General features: G+C 54.5%; 1 protein-coding gene across 2 annotated transcripts; it reads right to left on the reverse strand.

Annotated features, from left to right (window-relative positions):
- Positions 1-3,191: 3,191 nt before the first annotated feature.
- PHYHIP (phytanoyl-CoA 2-hydroxylase interacting protein) lies at positions 3,192-16,279 on the reverse strand. 2 transcript variants are annotated; one of them, XM_054497984.2, is made up of 6 exons: positions 15,741-16,279; positions 12,736-12,857; positions 12,141-12,334; positions 10,784-10,958; positions 8,159-8,276; positions 3,192-5,371 (listed from the first exon to the last, which is right to left on the reverse strand). In XM_054497984.2, exons 3-6 carry the CDS (start codon positions 12,303-12,305, stop codon positions 4,837-4,839), a joined length of 993 nt encoding a protein of 330 aa, XP_054353959.1. In that variant the 5' UTR covers positions 12,306-12,334; positions 12,736-12,857; positions 15,741-16,279; the 3' UTR covers positions 3,192-4,836. The 2 variants fall into 2 exon arrangements, with proteins under 2 accessions (XP_054353959.1, XP_054353958.1); XM_054497983.2 differs by lacking the exon at positions 12,736-12,857.
- Positions 16,280-20,550: the final 4,271 nt, after the last annotated feature.

A 20,550-nucleotide genomic window follows, 5' to 3' on the forward strand; every position in this document is an offset into this window, starting at 1 on the left:
TCCCCTGGCTGCCTGCACTGCCGGAAAGAGCTAACTCGGGGCCCCTCAGCTGGACAGTGGCAGCTATGGGTTCAGGGTTGTCCCTCACCTTGCAGCTGTCTGCGGCCTTCCAGGCTGTCCTCTAAATCCAGCCCCGGGGGGCGGTGCGTGTGTAGGCGTGTGTGTGTGCACTCCCACGTGGACCTCTCCCCTTCCACCAGGTCAGAATAGGCCAGAAAGGACCCCAGGGCGGACTCCAGCGGACACTCTGGCCCAGCTCTGTCTGACTGGTGCTTCGAGCGAGTGTGGCAGGGCTGGCTGTGAGCTGGGACCCACCATCTGGACAGAGGAAGGAGAAGCAGAAGGCTCTCTGAAGGAAGCTGCCTGGGGCTTCCCACAATCCTACCTGCATTCTGCCTTCAGGCTCCACTCCCAAGAAACCCAGAAGGGTTCATAAAAGGAAGACTGGAGCCTGCCCCTCTGGAGGACTGAAACCCTCTCAGCTGGGAGAGGAGAATCCTGTGCAGTCCCGCCCAGAGGAAGAAGGGTTGATTCCGAGTCACTCCATCCTCAAAATGCTGGATTTGAGGTACTGCCCACTACTCCCTTTGTTTTTCAAAAGTTGGGGTCTCGCTTTGTGACCCAAGCTGGACTGCGGTGGCACGCTCATAGCTTACTGTAGCCTTGAACTCCTGGGCTCAAGTGATCCTCCCACATCAGCCTCCCAAGTAGCTAGGACTACAGGCGCGTGACACCATGTCCGGCTCCGCTCCACTGTGCCTTTAAAATAAGCTTCCATGCCATCCATGACTCCATAGCTCCCCCGCCCCCACCCCAGTGATATTCTGGAACTAGGCACAGACTTGCTTAACTGGCATTGTGGAGGGGACCCCTGGGGGTGTCACTGTGTCTGAAACAGGACTGTCCCAGGTAGCCCCTGACACACACTAGAGGAGACAGGCGTAGGGCAGAAAATGGGAAGATTCCGGTATCTCAATCAAAGCCTGGGCACTGTCACTTACAGGCTGTAAGACATGGGCAAGGCTTTGTGCCTCAGTTTCTACTTCTGTTAAGTGGGAATAATACTCCCCAGGACCATTGTGAAGACTAAGGAAGCTGATGTGTGTGACAGCACCCAGGTGCCTGGTGCATAGTAGGCCCTCAGGAGCCATCATCTGCCCTTTCGCTTTCCTTTCTACCCCAAAAAGGCTGTGCCCTGAGCTCTGGATGACACATGTGAACATGGTCTTGAGTCAGGCAGTGTTGGTGAGGACTTTGACTTCTCTAGAGCTTTTCTACTCCAGCAGAGGACCGTATCAATAAGTCCATAATAATAGATGCAGGCCAGGTGCAGTGACTCAAGCCTGTAATCTCAGCACTTTGGGAGGCAGGAGGATCACTTAAGCCCAGGAGTCTGAGACCAGCCTGGGCAACACAGGGAAACTCCATCTCTACAAAATAAAAAATGTTAAAAAACCTAGCTGGGCATGGTGGTGTACGCCTGTGGTCCCAGCTACTCCGGAGGCTGAGGTGGGAGGATCACTTGGGCCCCAGAGGTTGAGGCTGCAGTGAACCATGATCGTGCCACTGCACTCCAGTCTGGACAACAGAGGAAGACCCTGTCTCAAGAAATGAAAATAATGGCCAGGCACAGTGGCTCGCTCATGCCTGTAATCCCAGCACTTTGGGAGGCTGAGGTGGGTGGATCACTTGAGGTCAGGAGTTCGAGACCAGCCTGGCCGACATGGTGAAAGCTCATCTTTATTAAAAATACAAAAATTATCCAGGCGTGGTGCCATGTACCTGTAGTCCCAGCTACTTGGGAGGCCGAGACTGGAGAATTGCTTGAACCTGGGAGGCGGAGGTTACACTGAGCCAAGATCATGCCACTGCACTCCAGCCTGGGTGACAGAGCGAGGCTCCATCTCAAAAATAATAATGATAATGATAATAATAATAATAAAATGATAGATGCAGAGGTGACTCGGATCTGTAAACGGGAGCTCTGTCGGGGAGCGGGAACACTCAGGCACTTGGGACAGGTACATTTGGTGGCATCTGGGTCTGAAGCAATGGCAAGCTGCTGTAGTAGGAAGAGGCTGCTGTAGTAGGAAGAGGCTGCTGTAGTAGGAAGAGCTTGCCATTGCTGAAGCAATGGCAAGCTGCTGCCCCTAGGAGAGGCCCCATGTGGGAGGCCCCATATGGGAAACACTGGGTGGGACCAAAAGACTCCAAAGTCCCTTCCAAGCTGGAGACTCAGCTCTACATCCTGAGCCCTGCCTCCCACAATGGACCGGGTGCTCCCTTGGAGCTGATTTCAGGTGGCCTGTCCTGGGGGCATTCCCACCTGAGACCTGAGCTCCTCTGTGGTTTGCAGAACTCACCCACACCATCACCGGCCCAAAAAGATGGGGTGCTATGGTCTGAATGTTTGTGTCCCACGTAAATCCTAGGTTGACTTTTTTTTTTTTTTTGAGATGGACTCTCACTCTGTCACCCAGGCTGGAGTGCAATGGCGCAATCTCGGCTCACTGCAACCTCCGCCTCCTGAGTTCAAGCAATTCTCCTGCCTCAGGCTCCTGAGTAGCTGGGATTACAGGCATGCACCACCACGCCCAGCTAATTTTGTATTTTTAGTAGAGACAGGGTTTCACCATATTGGCCAGGCTGGTCTTGAACCCCTGACCTCCAGTGATCCACCTGCCTCAGCCTCCCAAAATGCTGGGATTACAGGCGTGAGCCACCTCGCCCAGCTGTAGGTGGAAAGTCTAACCCCAAGGTGATGGTTTGAGGAAGTGGGGCCTTGGAAGGCGATGAGGTCATGAGGGTGGGGCCACATGAATGGGATTAGTGCCTTTATGAAAGGGGCCCAAGATGGCCCAGAGCAGTGGCTCATGCCTGTAATCCCAAGCACTTTGGGAGGCCTACGTGGGATGATCACTTGAGGCCAGGAGTTTGAGGCCAGCCTGGGCAACAAGGTGAAACCCCCCATGTCTACAAAAAAAAAAAAGGAGGGGCAAGAGAACTTGCTAGTCCCTTTCACCCTGTGAGGACACGGTGAAAAGAGCCATCTGTGAAGCAGGCCCTCACCAGACACCACTTGTACCAGCACCTTGATCTTGACCTCCTGAGTCTCCAGAACTATGAGAAATGAATCTGCGGTTTCTGAGACACCCGGTATGTGGTATTTTGTTACAGCAGCTCAAATGGACTGAGACGAGCAGGGCCCTCAGGCCATGGTGGTTTATTGATGCACGTCGCAAGCACAGCACAGGCAGGAGGACCCCAGCCCCGGGGGGACATGAGGGCCAGGGGAGGGCAGTGGGCCACCCCCACAGCAATGCTGTCAGCACAGGGGGAAGGAAAGGGCCTGGGCCATGTTCTCTCCTTCTCCACACCTCTCCCCAAGCCTCCAGGCCTCCTGACTCATCCCAGAGAGACAGCTGGCCACACAACTGCCCCTGGCTACAGATAGGTGACGGTTGTCCACCTGCCCCTCACCGAGGTATGGCCTTGCCGGCCTGCTGCTGCTTCCATCCTTCATCATGGAAATCCAGCCGCTCATCCATCATCTCTGTCACCTCTGAGAAAGTCACTGTGAGGCTGCACTCTCCTCCGCCTGATGTTACCTCCATCATCCCCCAAACAGCCGGCTGCTGCTGTCAGCCCCTCCCACAGGCTCTCTGTTTGCTTTGTTGATCGTAGGGAGTCCACCCTCGTGACCTGTGCGACAGTAGGAATGAGGCAAAAACACAAGGAGGCCCGGGAAGGACTTCACCAAGAACTCCCCGGGGAGGGGCTCCCGGCCAGCAGGGTGGCAGGAGAGCAGACAGAGCCAGTGGGGAGGGGAGAGGCGGAGCAGCAGAGGGTCCACAGTCCAGGTCACGCACGGGCACAGTACAGTCATGACACCGTGGCAGAGCGAGTGAGCAAAGTGCACAGCTGGGCGGGGTGCCGGGGCCCGTGGGACAGCTTACAGGTCTCACGTTCCATGCCAGGCCCCAGCGGAGCATGAGGCGGCCCACTCCCCACTGAGGAAGGGGCACCTCTGGGTCTCAGGGGTCTCCTCCCCCTCCTCAACCCCAGTGGCTGCTGTCTCAGACCCCTGCACTCTAAGCAAGGAGAAGGTATGCTGGGGTATGGAAGGAAGGAACATCCGACAGCCTGACGCCCCCAATGCCAAGAGAAGAAAGGGAGTTCCTTTCTAGAGAGCAGGGGGAGTGTCCCGGTGGGCAGGTGGAGAAGGAGGGACAGCTCTCCCATGCAGGAAGAGGGTTCTTTGGGGCAAGGAGCAGCCAGGGAGTCACGGTGGTGCAGGAGACTATTTATAGAAGGAAGGGATCCAGGCCTGGAGTGGGAAGCCCCAGAGACCCAGCTCAGCAGGGAGGGGGCATTCTGTGGTTAGCCCTGAGTGGGGTGAGTGGGACTAAGAAAGATCGCCCCACAGCTCTCTGCATCTCTTCTGGAGGCAGCCAAGCTACACGTGGGCTTTGGCCCAGAGGGGCTTCCCTGGGAGAGCCCAGGAGGTGGGCAGGTCTTTGGGAGATAGAGACCTGGATGAGGCAAAGAACAGTAGGACAAAGAAACCAGAGGAAAGGGGAAGTTCTCCAGAAGTCCAGCCCAGCTGCCAACTACAGAGGCTGAGAAGCCTTTCCACGTCCACCAGGCTGGGGGTGGGCCACACTTACCAAGAGGACCACTGTCTGTTGCCTCCAATGCCAAGGGGCGAGGGGAGGGCAGCTGGGCAGAGTGGAGGGAGCAGGGGGGCAGGAGAGAGAAAGCCAGCTCCCTGAACCTGGGCTACCCACCTCCACCTTCCGCTCATCTCTCCCTCACCCCCCAGCTCCCCAGGAGTCCCTAGCGGCCCACGCTGATGTTGCAGGTCTTGCAGCTGGGGTCCTTCTTGGCGTCGGCAGTAGACAGGCTCATGAGCTGGTGCCCACTGATCTCCCCCAGGGTGCCCAGGGACAGGTCGACAGGCTCGGTGTAGATGATCTCCAGGATGAGGTCCTGGGCGTGGCGGAAGACCAGCTCCCCGTCCTCCACGCTGCAGGTCAGGAACTTGTTGCAAGCAATGTCCAGGAGGGGCAGGCGGTCGCGGCAGAAGCGGTCCCCCAGGGAGCCTTTGGGTGCCAGCACCAGGATGGCGTAGTGGTAGGCCGTGTACATGCAGTAGAAGTCCGCAAAGTAGAGGTTGGTGCTGGGATTGAAGAGGCGCTGAGCTGGGATCTGGAAGCGCCAGCGGCCGTAGGGGGAGTCCTGTGGCGGCTGGCCCGTGTTGAACTCCGTGTTGCAGCTGAAGAAGACCCCGTGGAGCATACCGCTGGTGGGGGAGCCGTGGCTGCCGCTGTTGTCCTTCAGGTAAGGCTGCAGCATGTTCCCGCAGTGGGTCCTGCCCACCCCAGGGAGACACGCCAAAGGGAAGAGAAGATGCGGCTGGTGAGCCGGGCTGAGGCTTGGCTGCTGCGTGTGGTCGAGGAGGGAGGGAGCCAGCCCAGCTCCCAGCCCTCCCCCAGCCGCCTCCACTAGTCTCAAATAGAACATTCCAGAATGCAAGAGCAGGGAGGGCCCTGGAGAGGGATTCAACCAGCCCACTCCTTCTCAGAGAAGAGATATGAAGCTGTCACTCCCCAGCTTGAAACCCTTTGATGGGGTGTGTGTGAAAAGCACGGCGGCTCATGATCTGGTCTCTGTGGTCTCCTTGCCACTCCCCACCTCCTGCCACCCCACCCACTTACCCACCCCCTGCACACACAGACCTCCTGCCACCCCACCCACTTACCCACCCCCTGCACACACAGACCTCCTGCCACCCCACCCACTTACCCACCCCCTGCACACACAGACCTCCTGCCACCCCACCCACTTACCCACCCCCTGCACACACAGACCTCCTGCCACCCCACCCACTTACCCACCCCCTGCACACACAGACCTCCTGCCACCCCACCCACTTACCCACCCCCTGCACACACAGACCTCCTGCCACCCCACCCACTTACCCACCCCCTGCACACACAGACCTCCTGCCACCCCACCCACTTACCCACCCCCTGCACACACAGACCTCCTGCCACCCCACCCACTTACCCACCCCCTGCACACACAGACCTCCTGCCACCCCACCCACTTACCCACCCCCTGCACACACAGACCTCCTGCCACCCCACCCACTTACCCACCCCCTGCACACACGGTCTCCTGCCTCTGTGACCGCTATGCAGGACTCTTCCCTCTGCTGCACTGACCGCCCTCTCCACCTTCCTCCATCTGGCTTGGCAAACTTCTAATCAGCCTTCAAGCTTCAGTCAAGTGTCTGCTCCCCTCTAAAACCTCCCAGGAACAGCAGACACCTGCACTTGACAAATTTTTGGCTGCCTACTATGTGCAGGACACCCAATCTTCTCACTATGTTGCCCAGGCTGGACTTGAACTCCTGGCCTCAAGTGGTCCTCCTGCTTTGGCCTCCCAAAGTGCTAGGATTGCAGGTGTGAGCCACTTCACTTGGCCAGGACACTGAACTGTGCTCAACAATTACATGTACTTTTTACATGAAATCTTTCCACACTGTCTCTCTGACTGGATTCTGAGGTTCTCAAAACGGTGAACTGTGCCTTTATCTTTACATCCTGGCACCAAGTAGGGTACCTGGCACCCATGAGTGCTCCCTATCTCTCCCATTCTCGCTGATAAAGGAGCCCAAACTGAGCCACTGACTTGCTTTCCAGGCTGGAGTGCAGTGGTGCAATCACAGCTCGCTGCGAGCTCAAACTCCTGGGCTCAAGAGATCCACACCCGACTAATTCTTTAAATTTTTTGTGGAGACCGGGGTCTCACTATGTTGCTCAGGCTAGTCTTGAACTCTTGGGCTCAAGGGATCCCATCTTGGCCTCCCATCATAGTGGGATTACACGCTTGAGCCACCAAGCAGGCCTTGCTTCTTTAATACAAACCCCAAAGACTCCCAAGGTCCTCACTGCCCTGAAGTTAAAACTGCCCTGACTGTAAGGATAAAGACAGACAGAGGCCAGGCATGGTGGCTCATGCCTATAATCCCAGCACCTTGGCAGGCCGAGGTGGGTGGATCACCTGAGGTCAGGAGTTTGAGACCAGCCTGGCCAACATGGTGAAACCCCACTTCATTAAAAACACAAAAATTTGCCGGGCATGGTGGCGCACACCTGTGGTCCCAGCTACTCAAGAGGCTGAGGCAGTAGAATCATTTTAACCCAGAAGGCAGAGGTTGCAGTGAGCGGAGATCACACTCCTGTACTCCAGCCTGGGTGACAGAGAAAGACTCCGTCTCAAAAAAAAAAAAAAAAAAAAAAAAGGCAGAGCAGCTGCTTGCCCTGGCTGAGCCTCAGAAGGATGTGGCCTTGGAGCACTTGCCAGCAGGCCCGGGGAGGGTGGGAACTCCTGGTCCTGCCTCACTCTTGCCTGGTCCTGGCTGTCCTCAGTAACAAGTGACTCCCTGGCTTGAATGAACAAGCCACTTCCCTCTGGGCCTCAGGCTCCTCTTCTGTAGGCCGCGGGTGTTGGATCAGATCACCAATTTTCAAACACTTTTGGACTGCAGCAACTCTCTCTGTTTTTTCCTCAAAAGAAATTATACGTGGAAGGGTCACAGGCAAATAAAATTGAGGCTGCTCTGGCTGGAGGTCAGGTGTGGGGCCCACCAAGCCTCAACCTCTGGTCCCCCCAACCCCATGGCATCATTCTAGGGGGTTCACTGACATGTCTCCCTAGAGGGAGCACCCAGTTTGAAAACCGAAGAGCTGGGTGCTTCCTCGAACTCTTTGTGATCAGAACACTCATTTTGTGCACTCCCTGCCACCTTCCCTTTGGCCCCTGGGCCTGAATCGGAGAGACCTGTGGTGGTAGACCCCCGTGAAAGGAACTGTCCCAGAGCGGGAGCAAACCCAGACCTCATTCTCCCAGGCTCATTAGTACAACACTCTTGAAGAAGGCCCTGTCCCCAGAGCCCTTGATCTTCCCTGAGCCCAATCCCCAAAGCAGCAGTCTCTTCAGAGCCAGCCTGGTGACGTCAGGACATGTCAACCCTAGAGGAGGGACTGGCAGCCACGAGGGTGGGGGTGACCTCAGACAGCCAGGACAGGAGCAGGAAGGGCTGGGAGGAAGGGGAGGCCTGGAGGGTCCAGCCGGGAGCCCGCGCCCATACCTGGCATGCTGGAAGTACTCCTTGTGATGGTTGCGGTAGAAGACGGAGAAGCGGAGCATGCGGCCTGCGATCTGCTCAGCTTTCTCCTGCAGCTGAGCCAGGTGCTCCTTGGCATAATCTGCAAGATCCCAGATGCGGTGGGTGAGCTGAGGGCCAGCTGAGGAGCACAAACACCTCCTGTCCCCACCCCACCCCACACTGTGTGTGCCGGCCAACCTCTGTATGCCAGAGCAGCAGGGGCGACTAGACAGTCGCAGAACCTTAAACTCAGATGGGAACAGGCCAGCTGGCCTCTGCTGGAAACACAGAGCGCTGCATACTGTCTGTCCTCATCACCTCTGCAACCACATTGCCAGAGGCTCAGGGCTCTCTGGGTCAGAAAAAGGCAGAGGGCTGCCCAGTTATCCTGCCAGGGTCCCCAGGGGCTGTGATCCCAGGCCATCGTCACGTGAAAAGAGGACCCGTGGGAAAAAGGAAGACTTGAGAGGGGAGGGCTTGAGGTCCTTTTGGGAAAGCCTCTCAAATCCAGTAGATAGGAGGCTGCCCACACCACCCCCATGGAAGCCAGCTGTAATTACAGGCGAGGGTTTGTGAGGGTCTAGGGAGAACTGAGTCCAGGCAATGTTTAGGCAGTCCTGGGTCTGGAGCAATGGCTCTCAGCTTGAGCATCTCAAGAGAAACAGGGAAGGCTGGAAACAGGATAGCAACATTGAACCCTGGGGCCCCAGCAAGGCTGCTGCTGGCACATACAGCTCCTTGGTACAAATTAGAAGAAGCTGCCCTTCCCTCTTTGTGGCTGCATCCCTGGCCAGGGTGCTTGGTTTGGAGAGAGGAGTGTGGACTGGATTGCAGCCAGATCTCCAATTTGAATTAAATGCCCACTGCACATGGAGGTCTCAGGGGTAAACCAAGAAGCTTTCCCCACCAGGAGCAAGAGGCCTCCAGAGAGTGGGGTTCCACAGCAGAACTAAGAAAAAACACCACTCAGCCAGCAGTGGTTCACGCCTGTGATCCCAGCACTTTGGGATCACTTGAGCCCAGGAGTTTGAGACTAGCCTGACCAACACGGAAAAACCCCATCTCTACAAAAAATATCAAAAATTAGCCAGGAGTGGTGGCGTGTGCCTGTAGTTCCAGCTACTCAGGAGGCCAGGAAGCTGAGGAGGGAGGATGGCTTGGACTCGTGGGGAGGAGATTGTTGAGGCTGCAGTGAGCCATGATCATGCCACTTCACTCCAACCTGGGCAACAGAGCAAGACTCTGTCTCAAAAAATAAAAATAAAAAAGGCCAGGCATGGTGGCTCACACCTATAATCACCGCACTTTGAGAAGCCAAGACGGGCGGATCACCTGAGGTCAGGAGTTCAAGACCAGCCTGGCCAACATGGTGAAACCCCATCTCTACTAAAAATACAAAAAAAAAAAAAAAAAAAAATAGCCAGGCGTGGTGGTGGGCGTCTGTAATCCCAGCTACTCAGGAGGCTGAGGCAGGAGAATCGCTTGAACCCCGGAGGCGGAGATTGCTATGAGCCAAGATCACGCCACTGCACTCCAGCCAGGAGGCGACAAGAGCGAGACTCCATCTCAAAAAAAAAAAGCAGAAGGAGAAAAAAAAGAAAAAGCACCACTCAAAAGACAACAGCAGCTCAAGGAGACTTGGGGCATAAATCTTGGCAAAGGATGGAGCCAGCAGCCTCAGAGGCCCGGGGCTGAGAATGTTCTGTGTCCCTTCCGTGTGACAGAGAGATCTGGAGCAGCTCTCACCGTGAACACCAGAAGAATGCAATCTTGTGGGGGCAGACCCTGAGTCATGAGTGACCAAGCACACATAGGCCTACTGTTTGTTTGTGCTGGAGTCTACAAGTTAAGTTCTGCTAAGAGAGTTTGCAGGGCCATTGTCCAGGGGCCATTTTCCCAGGCTACGTGAAGGCTCAGAACAAGTGAAATGTGATTGCCTCACCAAGTGCACATTGACAAATAATTGATGAAGCAAAATGTGGTCTATCCATACAATGAAATACTATCCAGTTTTAAAAAGGAAGGAAATTCTGGTACATTCCAGTCACAAAAAGACAAATCCTGTACAATTGCACTGATATGAGATACCTAGAGGAGTCATATTCATAGAAACAGAAAGTAGAATGGTAGCTAGCAGAGGGAAATGGGGGGCGGTTATTTAATGGGTATAGAGTTTTGGTTTTCCAAGAAAAAAGGTTCTGGAGATTGGCTGCACAACAATGTGAATATACTTAATACCATTGAACTGTACACTTCAAAATGGTCAAGATGGCAAATTTTACATCATGCACCTTTGACCACAATGTTTAAAAAGATGCCTGGGATCTGGTACCAAGCCAGAAAAGTAACTCCCTTTCTTAATGGAAGTGGTCTTGCCAATATGATTAGTGGGGTTTGCATTTGCCTCCAGTGAGAGAAGAGAAAGGGCGGGCTCCTGGAGGCAGGGAGGGTGTCATGCCCGTGCATCTCCCCTGCGGCCCAAGCATGCTGCCTGGTGGACAGAAGGTGTTCATTAGTGTTTGCTGGACTACGAGGAAGCCCCGCCTTGACCACAGCAAAGCCCAATGTGCCAAGCAGCAGGACAGGGGTGTGACAGCATGGCCTCACCCCCAGTGCAGAACTCCACCGTCTCACTCCAGCCAGACACCAGGTACTCCCCGTCGCTCTGCTTCACTGCCGTCTGCACGGCCACGCTGTACTCCGTGCGGGGGCTCAGGAACCAGTGGCCTCTCACCGTCATGGGCAGCGGCACTGCCTTGGCCACGAGCTTGGTGGGGACGTCCTGAGAAACAGGGTACAAACAGAGAGCCAAGCGTCAAACAGGGGTCCATGCCCGATCTGGGCATTACCCCAGAATCCCCACTCCCCGGATGGCCCTGTTTCTCCTGAGCAGGACCAGTCTTGAGGATCCAATGGCTCTATATCCTGGCCACCATTTTCCAGGGAAGGCCACACAGACACTCCACAGCCTTGGCCCCTCCTTGAACCCCCCTGACACCCCGTTCTCTTGGGAACGGAGGGGAAAAGCCACAAAGTTGAGGGCGGCAAGGCCTTCATTTTTTAAGGAGACTTTGAGAGCTCTGCACACTGCAGTGCCGTCTCCACGGCAACGGCAAATGCTGAGAAGCCAGGGAGGAAGGGAAAATATGCCTTATTCTTTGGGGGGGAGGGTTAAGGGGGTGGTGTTGAACATTCACGTCACCGTGGCAACTGGCCTGCCAAAAGACACCCAGATCGGGAGAGCCGGTTCCAGAGAAAGAGAGCGGGTGAGTAACCCACGCCGGTGCCGTCGGCCTGGGAGCCAGCTGGCCGCCTCACTCCCCCTGCCTCTGCCAGCTTGAGAGGATGGGGGGCTTCCTCCCACCCACCCCCACACTGGCTTTTAACCCCAGGAAAGGACACACCCACGGAGGACTCTCTCCCATTCCTTTTCTAAGCCAAGCAAATGGCAGGCCAGCAGGTGAGGGGCCCAAGAGGGAGAACTGAGGGGGCCCGAGAGGGGCCCACAGCAAAAGGGCCCCGCCCCGACCGAGGCCCGTGTGGCCCACCCAGCCAACAGTGAGGCTGTGCCCTGAGCCGGGGCTTTGTCGAGACTTGAGACGTCATCCCCATAGGCGATGCCTGCGGCCCCACCCCACCCGGGCTCTCTGCCCCTGCCTGAAGTCTCGGTTGTGGCGCTGATAACAACGCTCCCTCTGTGCTAGGCGCCGGGCCAAGCACCACGCAAACATGACTCACTGCATCCTCTCCACGACCCCGTGAGGCTTGGCATTGCTATTCCCTCTTCACCAGGGAAGGAGCTCAGGCTCAGAGAGGTCAAGTAACTTTCCCAAAATGACACAGGAAGAAGAGTGTGGATTTTAACCAGCCTCTGACTCCAAGCCATCACTTCCAGGTGTTCCCTTATCCGGCCTCCTTCAGGAACAGACGCTGGGGAGGGGCTCCCAGGACACCTTCTACTCACCCGGTGCTTGAACTTGTTGGAATTCTTATTCTCCTTCTTGTTAAGGTCAATGAAGTAATGGGTGACCCTCTCCAGGTCACTGTCCTCCATGGCCCAGGAGATGCGGAAGGAGTCGCAGGTGATGTTGTTGATCTCAATGCTGTGGGGCGTGGACAGCAGCTCCATGCTCCCGTCAGGGTTGTCTCCTGTGGGGACTGAGGAGGAGGGAAAGGGTCAGTACCTCCCTTGCCCCCAGTGAGCTTTCTGGAATGTCCTCCTCCCAATATCCCTTTTGAGGCAGAACCTCAAGGACCCCTGGAATCCACATGCCTCATGAACCAGATGGGAAAGACTGCACAGGGGAGGCTGGAGAAGGATGATGGAGGGTGGAACGGGGTGCCTGCCCGGGGGGCTCTTTGCTCTCCTCGGCGGGGTCTGCAGAGCAGACGGCACCTGACAGGTGGCAGAGGCAGTGGGAACGCTGCAAAGCCGGGCGGGGACAGATTTGCAGCAGATGGAGCCGAGGAGGGAGGGGGCCCTCAGCCAGCAGGCGTGAAAAGAGAAAGGGGTGGGGGTGGAGAGGACGGGTGAGAGGCAGAGGAAACGCAGGAAGCACCTGCTGTGGAGCGGAGGTGCGAGGCTTGGGGCAGGTGACAGCCAAGAGCTCACAGGTGCCAGGGCCCTCGGATTCAGGCCTCTCTCCTCACTGGGGTCAGCAAGTGTTGCCGCAGTACATGGCTGGAAGGACAAGTGCCACGTTGGTGCATGTGGACACATTCGTGGTGGAAGGGGTACGCGGCACAGCCAGCTTCAAGCTCTTTTTCCACCCATAACTTTTTTTGACGATCCCTCTTTCTTTTTCGGCCAATCTTCTCTTGACTCCTTTCAATCATGACTTTTAACATTAACATCTATTGGGGGCCGCCCATGTGCTCATAATTTCACAGACATCTCCTGCAACCTTGGAAGTAGGCACACACTATCATTATCTCCATTTTACAGATGAGGCAACTGAGGTTGGGGAGGTACTAACATGCCCAAGGCCACGCAGAGAGCAAATGATTTGAACTCCGGTACCCAAGCTCTTGATAACTAAGCTAAGAGAGTGTCCCCTCATGTGTGGGGGTGGAGGGGCACACGTGTGGCGTGTGTGCATTCATGGGTGCCCATGGTGTTTCCACCCTGTATTTTTCCTCCTTCCATCATTTCCTTTCAAGCAGCTGCATTTTCTCTCCCCTCCCTGTCTTACTCCTTTGGTTCTCCCCTTATGTCTGCCGCTCGTCCAGGTATGAGAGGACTTCATCACGGTCACTCTCATGTGTGCTTTAGCTGGGAAGAGCTGACTCTGGCCATGACTCTGGCCTGGCTGGCCTAGCTCCGGGATGGGGAAGAGCGAAGGGAAGGGGAGTGACAGCGTCTGGGCGTCTGGGAGGGGACCGCAGATGTGGGTGGGGCATTCTCCAGGGGCATTTGGTCTCCTGCTTTCCAATCCCTTCCTCCATCCCAGCTCCTGGCACCCCTCATTTTTCTAAATGTCACCTCCTTCTCTTCTTTCTCCCCTCTTTTTCTCCTCCCCTTGCCCAGGAGCTAGTGGTGAGGGCATCTTGTGCCTGCAAAAGCAGGTACTTTTATTTATAGCTTCCAGAGGATCCAGCCCACACCTTCCTGTCAATTAAGCTTGCTCCAGAGCCTGGCACCTCTGTATTAACCTGTGAGTTGCCTGGATGGCAAGTACAGGTGAAGGCTAAAGGTGATGGCCCTTACCTGCCCCAAGGTGTCACTCAAGTCCTGTTTCATCTTAGCCTCCCACCCCAGAGCCAAATGCTGGTGGCTTTGTGCATGGGGAATCCTATGGTAAATAAGCATGGGGGTGCTACCAGTCCCACCCCAAAATCAGGCAGATGGGATTGGGTGTCTGGAAACAACCCTACCATAATAAACCAGTTTGTAATTCATGGGGACAGGTGTGGAGCAGTGGGGAGTTACCATCTCTTGGGATCCTTGTGAGAAGCTCCCAGGGAGACACACATGTGCCCTTCACACACACACACACACACACACGCACACGAACACAGACACACTCCTACCCAAGAGGCCCTGAGCGGCACCCACCCACACGCTTGGAGGCAGCCCACACTCGTCCCATGAGTAGGCACCTATTCCTGCCTCTCCTTGGAGTCCTCCTAGAAATAGGGGCAGCTGTGTTTGGCGGTAGGGGTCTCCAGGACCTGGGTGTCTGCTTGTCCCTCCCTCCCTACGGTTCTGGGAAAGCTGAGATGACATCCCCACCTTGGGAGGGCGGCAGTGAGTGAGCTGGGGTGGACAGAGGGGTGGGTGTGAACCCAAGTTCTCTACACCCAGAAGACTGGGGAAGGGCAGGGTGTGAGGGACAGGTTGAGGCAACACCCAAGAAACACCTACACTCCTGTGTGGATCCACCCCAAGACAGGCATGTACACACCCACACACAGGCAGGCACGCACGCACATACACACATGAGCCAAGAGTGCCCACCCACCCGCGTCCCACACCTCCGCAGACGTCCTCACTCCCACATGCCCATCTCCACATTCAGGTGCCTCCTGCCACCTTCCACATTCTAAGAATGCCCCACAGTTTTCCCTCTTCAAGCTGTCACCTCCATGCACACCCAGACATGTTCATGTCCACAGGCTCACGCACACACACGTCCACGCACACCTCCTCACAAGCCATATTTGGGGAAAAGAGGATGCCACAGGCACCAACATGCATGCGTGCCACCTCCACAAGAAGGCATGCAACCCACACGCCTGCCTGCACACACATGTGTGTTCATACACACAGCAGCCCCCGCCGGAAGTCTGGTATTCTCTCTCAAATCATCTCCAGGCTCAAAAACAGACTTTGAAAATGTGTTTGCCTCTGGCCACACTCTGCCAGCCCTGAGCCTTCATGCCAACAGGTTTGTGCACCTACGTGGCTCTGCCCACAGACAATGGTTTCTGTCCCCTCTTCTCTTTACCCACCCCATCCTGCTCTGGGTCTCACCTCCCCATATAGAAAGCCCCTGTCTGCATACACTCCCACGCACATGAAAAGAGACATGGTTACCCCTAAATATACTGCCTCATAGTGTCCCCACCCACGCACACCCACAGGCTACTCAAATAAGTCCCCCACACACATGTACCTCACGTGTGCCAGAAAGATATGTTTCTAGACATGCCTCACACCATTCAAAACCCACACATGAGCATGACTGCGGGCAGACGGACCTATCTGCGCCAGCAAGCCTCCAGCCAACTCGCAAGCACGCACACACACACGCCGCGCACACCGGTGCCCCTTCCCCATGCCCATTCAGAACAGCCACCCTGCCACAGGGAATGCTTCCCCCACCCTGCTGTCCCTGTTGGCATAGCTGACTGCAGCAGAATGGTCACGGGGTGACTAACTGTGGTGCCCCAGAGACTGGATTCAGCCATTAACCACTTTGCCAAAGGCCTGCGGGAGAGGGGACAAGGTCGTCAGGCCTGGCAGTCCAGGTGGGCACCCTGGGTGGTGGCAGGACCCTAGCGCCCCCAGCTCCTGGCTACTCAGGATCAACAGCAGCAGGTTCCAGGGAGGAAGGGTACTCACCCGGCTCCACTGGGCTCTGCAGAGGAAAAGCTGGCAGGGAGGACAGGGAGAGACCTCTGTGTGGATGAGCTCCCGGGCAGGGGACAGCAGCCGGACGCCCAGGTCACAGGCAGTGGCGTGCGCTTGCTCCTCTCCTGGCTGCCAAGGAGGCTGCTTCCATGCCCCGCAGCCAGCTCCTGTCTGGCTGTGCAGCGCGTTGCTGCTGCCCCTGGTGAGACGATGTTCCCGGCTGAGCAGCGCAAGAAGAGAGGCAAGAGCGAAATCAAAGCAGCGTGGAGGAGAGAGAGGCAGAGAAGGGAGAAAGAACGAGAGAGCCAGACCGAATCTGGCTCCACCAATGGGATCAGTGGCTGCGCAGCGTCAGGTGATAATAAGCAGGCTTGGTCCCTGCTCGACGGGCTGGTGGGAGGGGGAAAGGGCAGAGGGTCTCCCAGGGAGCTACATAGATGTCCTCAGGGACAGCAACACACACCGCCTTTCCCCCATTCTTCCAGGACAAGCTGCCCTCAGAAGTCCCTCCAACATACCTCCTACTTGGAAATCTCTGACTTGAATGCAGCCCCCAAACTTTAGGATGCTGGGAGAGGGGTGGAGCTTAGCCAAGGGCTTGGGCCCCAAAGCGAAGACTCTGATTGGGGGAAGGGGAGGGAGGCTGTAGAGGGCAAAGGTCCAGATGGGGGGTGTGAACCTGGGGTCGCTGTCTTCAGTCCGGAGCCTCTCCTTGGGGCCTTTTGGTGAACTGTGATTCCATTTTCTTACTAACTCTAGAGAGAGATGGCAGACTTGCAGCTCAGGGATCCCTGCGGATCTGGTGAGAACCCTCTGGCAGCTTGGGTGTCCACAGGAAAAGGGGCTGGGAGAGAGGCTGTGGCACAGTGCAGGGTGCACAGGGGCAAGAAAGTGGGGATGGGAGAACACACCAAGCTCTGAGTGTCCTCAGCCCACCCCACTCTCTGAGCACAAAGGAAGCTGGCCCTGGGCATCTTGGGGAGAGAATGTAATATCTGTTCTCACGGCAGCAGGAGGCTGTTCTGCCATCAAGAAGCAGACTCAGTGGAGGCCATCGGGAAGAACATCCAAGGAAATGTGAGTCCACCAACAAGCAGGGACAAAGGGTTGCGCAGTGGTGAAAAGCACAGGCTTATAGTCAGATGGATGTGCTGAGAATTCCTGCTCTACTGCTGCCCAGCTGGGTGACCTTGGACAAGCCACTCAACCTCTCTTCATGTCAAATGGGATCACACAGGTTTATTGTCATCATGGAATGAAATAATTAGGTAAATCACCCAGCCCTGGGCCTGGCACATCAGAAGTGCCAGTCACCTGTCAGAACTGTTCTCGTTCCCATCATAGCAACAGCATCTGCCTGCAAGGAGCCCACAGTCTTCTAGGGGAGAGAAGATGGCCATTTAGAGGATGAAATTAGAGAATGAGGAGCATACAACTAAATCGTAGGGCACAGATACTGATTCAGAGAAAGAACAATGGGCGGCTCCAGGGCACATGCAGGGTGCAGGTCAGAGGAGGCTGTGGAAGCAGGAGTGCGGCTGGGGTGGGGAGGATTGGCACAGGGGCAGCAGACACCAGGCAGGCCCAGGGTGAGGTCTTGGTGAGCAGGAGAAGGTGTGAGCTGAGCCTAAGAGACACTCACCAAGACGGAGTTGAGGCGGCAGGCCTCAGTGCAAAAGTCAGAGGAGGTAACAGCAGCAGAAAGTCAGAGTTCACAGAACGCAAAGACAAGCAGAAGCCAACCCTGTCTTAAATGGCTGTGAGAACCTCAGTGAGCCTGGCAGGTCCTGAACTGCAGAATGTGGGGTGGTGCGTGGCACTGAGGCAGGACTAAGCACCCCCTTGGCCAAGCATGACTACGTCCTGCTCCGACATACCCACGCCGAGCTGGTGAGCTCAGAAGAGATGCAAAACGTAACCTCCTGGTGATGGCCAGCACATGACATCTGGACTACAATTCTGTCCCAGGCCGGGCACAGTGGCTCACGAGAATCCCAACACTTTGGGAGACTGAGGCAGGCAGATCACCTGAGATCAGGAGTTCGAGACCAGCCTAGCTAACGTGGCAAAACCCCATCTCTACTAAAAATATAAAAATTAGCTGGGTGTGGTGGTGGGCGCCTGTAATCCCAGCTACTTGGGAGGCTGAGGTACAAGAATCGCTTGAACCCGGGAGGTGGAGCTTGCAGTGAGCCGAGATTGCACCACTGCACTCCAGCCTGAGTGACAGAGTGAGATTGTGCCTCAAAAAAAATAAAATAAAAATAAATAAATAAATAATAAAATCCACCACACCGAGGGGCAGTGCAAGGAAAAAGGCATGTTCTCCGTGACTTGGTTTCCCCTTCTGCCAAAGGAAAACTAGTCCCAGCACCATCCCGGCCTCCCACCTTCTCGGGATGTCATGAGGAGACTGCACGAGGTCCTGTGGCCCAAGCATGAGCAATAGCCATCTGAGTGCCCCTTTGTGGAGCTGCGTGCCGGCGACAGGTGAGGGCACAGCCCTTTAGGAGCTTCTGCCTCTTCTTGCCTCAGAGGACTTCTCTACAGATCACGAGAGGAAACACGTGGTAAGAGCAAAGCATAGTGTGCCAAGTATAACTCACTCCCTATGAAACCAAACAACCACCAAGATGCACTTCTGCTGCATTTTTATTTTTAATAACTTTTTATGACACAAGTAGCACATGATCATTGTAGAGAGATGAGCACATTTCATTTTAAAATTTAAGAGGGAATTAAAATCTCTCATTTTCCCACCATGCAGAAATACACATTAAATACATATATAGAATTTTTGTAATTAATCTTTTTCGAGACAGGGTCTTGCTCTGTCACCCCGGCTGGAGCTCAGTGGTGCAAACTCGGCTCACTGCAACCTCTGCCTCCCTGGCTTAAGTAATCCTCCCACCTCAGCCCCCTGAATAGCTGAGAGTATAGGCGCACACCACCACACCTGACTATTTTTTTTATTTTTTGTAGAGATGGGGTCTCACTGTGTTGCCCAGGCTGGTCCCAAGCTCCTAAATGCAAGCACTCCACCCGCCTTGGCCTTCCAAAGTAGTTGGGATTACACAGGTGTGAGCCACCACACCCAGCCAATACATGTATAGAATTCATTAACAAAAATAGAATGAAAGAATGCTGTTTTGTAACCCGCTTTTTTCACTTACTAATATCTTTTCTGTTCATCACATAGCCTTTTTTTTTTTTTTTCTTTTTGAGACAGGGTCTCGCTCTGTTGTTCTGTCTCCCAGAACCTGGGAGGTGGAGGTTGCAATGAGCCAAGATCACGCCACTGTACTCCAGCCTGGGTGACAGGGTGAGACTCCAACTCAACAACAATTTTTTTTTTTTTTTTTTGTAGAGACAGGCTCTCACTATATTGGTCAGGCTGATCTCCAACTCCTGGCCTCAAGTGATCCTCCTGCCTCGGCCTCTCAAAGTGCTAGGATGACAGGTGTGAGCCACCATGCCCAGCTGATCAACTCCATTTTAAAAAGGTGGAGGATGGGAAAGAGTACTCAGGCCGTAAGTAGTAAAACTAGTTAGTATTCAAATTCAGGTCTGTCTGAGTACCAAGGCTAGATTCCTCGTGGTAGAAAGATGCATAGCAAATATAGAGTCTGATGTAATAGAGAATGAGACTATAAGCAAAACATATTTACAGTCTTAATATTGCTTATGCACTTTATAGATTTAAAATGCTTATGTGTATTTCCCTATGGCTGAACTCAGTGTGGGGATCTGGTGAGCCAATGAATGCACATACATCCAGGTAGTCCATGGAAACCACTTTTGTCATTTACATGTGTTTACAATGACAAGAGTGGGTCATGAGTACTTATAAGAACTACATGGATTTCTCAGTGCTTATTTCCTTTTCTTTTCGATATTATGTTTAGACAACCTACAACCTTCACTGGTCATCTATTTTAATGAAGAGCATTAACCTAATTCTAAAAACGTTTACTAAACTAAACAATAAGTATTTTATGGCTGGGTGCGGTGGCTCATACCTGTAATCTCAGCTCTTTAGGAGTCTGAAGTGGGCAGATCACTTGAACCCAGGAGTTCGAGACCAGTCTGGGCAATGTGGTGAAACCCCGTCTTCACAAAAAGTACAAAAATTAGCTGGGCATGGTGGCATGGGCCTATAGTCCCAACTACTCTGGAGGCTGAGGCAGCAGGATTGCTTGAGTCCAGGATTTGGAGGCTGCAGTGAGGCATGATCACATCACTGCACTCCAGTCTGGGTGACAAAGTGACAACCTGTCTCAAAGATATATATATTTTAGATTTTGTAGAAAACTAAAATATTTAACCACTTTAAGACATGGGAAAACGCTGAATTATATTAAAGGACTCAGGCAAACTACAGAAGAGACACTGAGAGAATGTTGGAGGGATAAAAGGAACTTCAAGAGAAAAAGATCAAGAACAATGATGAAAGAGAATCGTAAGTAGAAGGACTCATATAGAACCACAGTACTGGAATAGTCAGTAAGTTATACCCAAAGTGCAAGAACATGATGTAGGAAATACAGAACACCACTGCGCACTGCTTGGCAAGGTACCAGGACAAGGCCAGGTGCGGTGGCTCACGCCTGTAATCTCAGGACTTAAGGAGGCTGAGGCAGCCGAATCGTCTGAGGTAGGAGTTCGAGACAAGCCTAGCCAACATGGCAAAACCCTGTCTCTACTAAAAATACAAAAAATAGCCAGGCATGGTGGCGCACGCCTGTGGTCACAGCTACTCAGGAGGCTGAGGCAGGAGAATCACTTGAGCCCGGGAGGTGGA

The sequence above is a fragment of the Pongo pygmaeus genome, chromosome 7 (assembly GCF_028885625.2).
Source record: "Pongo pygmaeus isolate AG05252 chromosome 7, NHGRI_mPonPyg2-v2.0_pri, whole genome shotgun sequence".
NCBI classification, from domain to species: domain Eukaryota; kingdom Metazoa; phylum Chordata; class Mammalia; order Primates; family Hominidae; genus Pongo; species Pongo pygmaeus.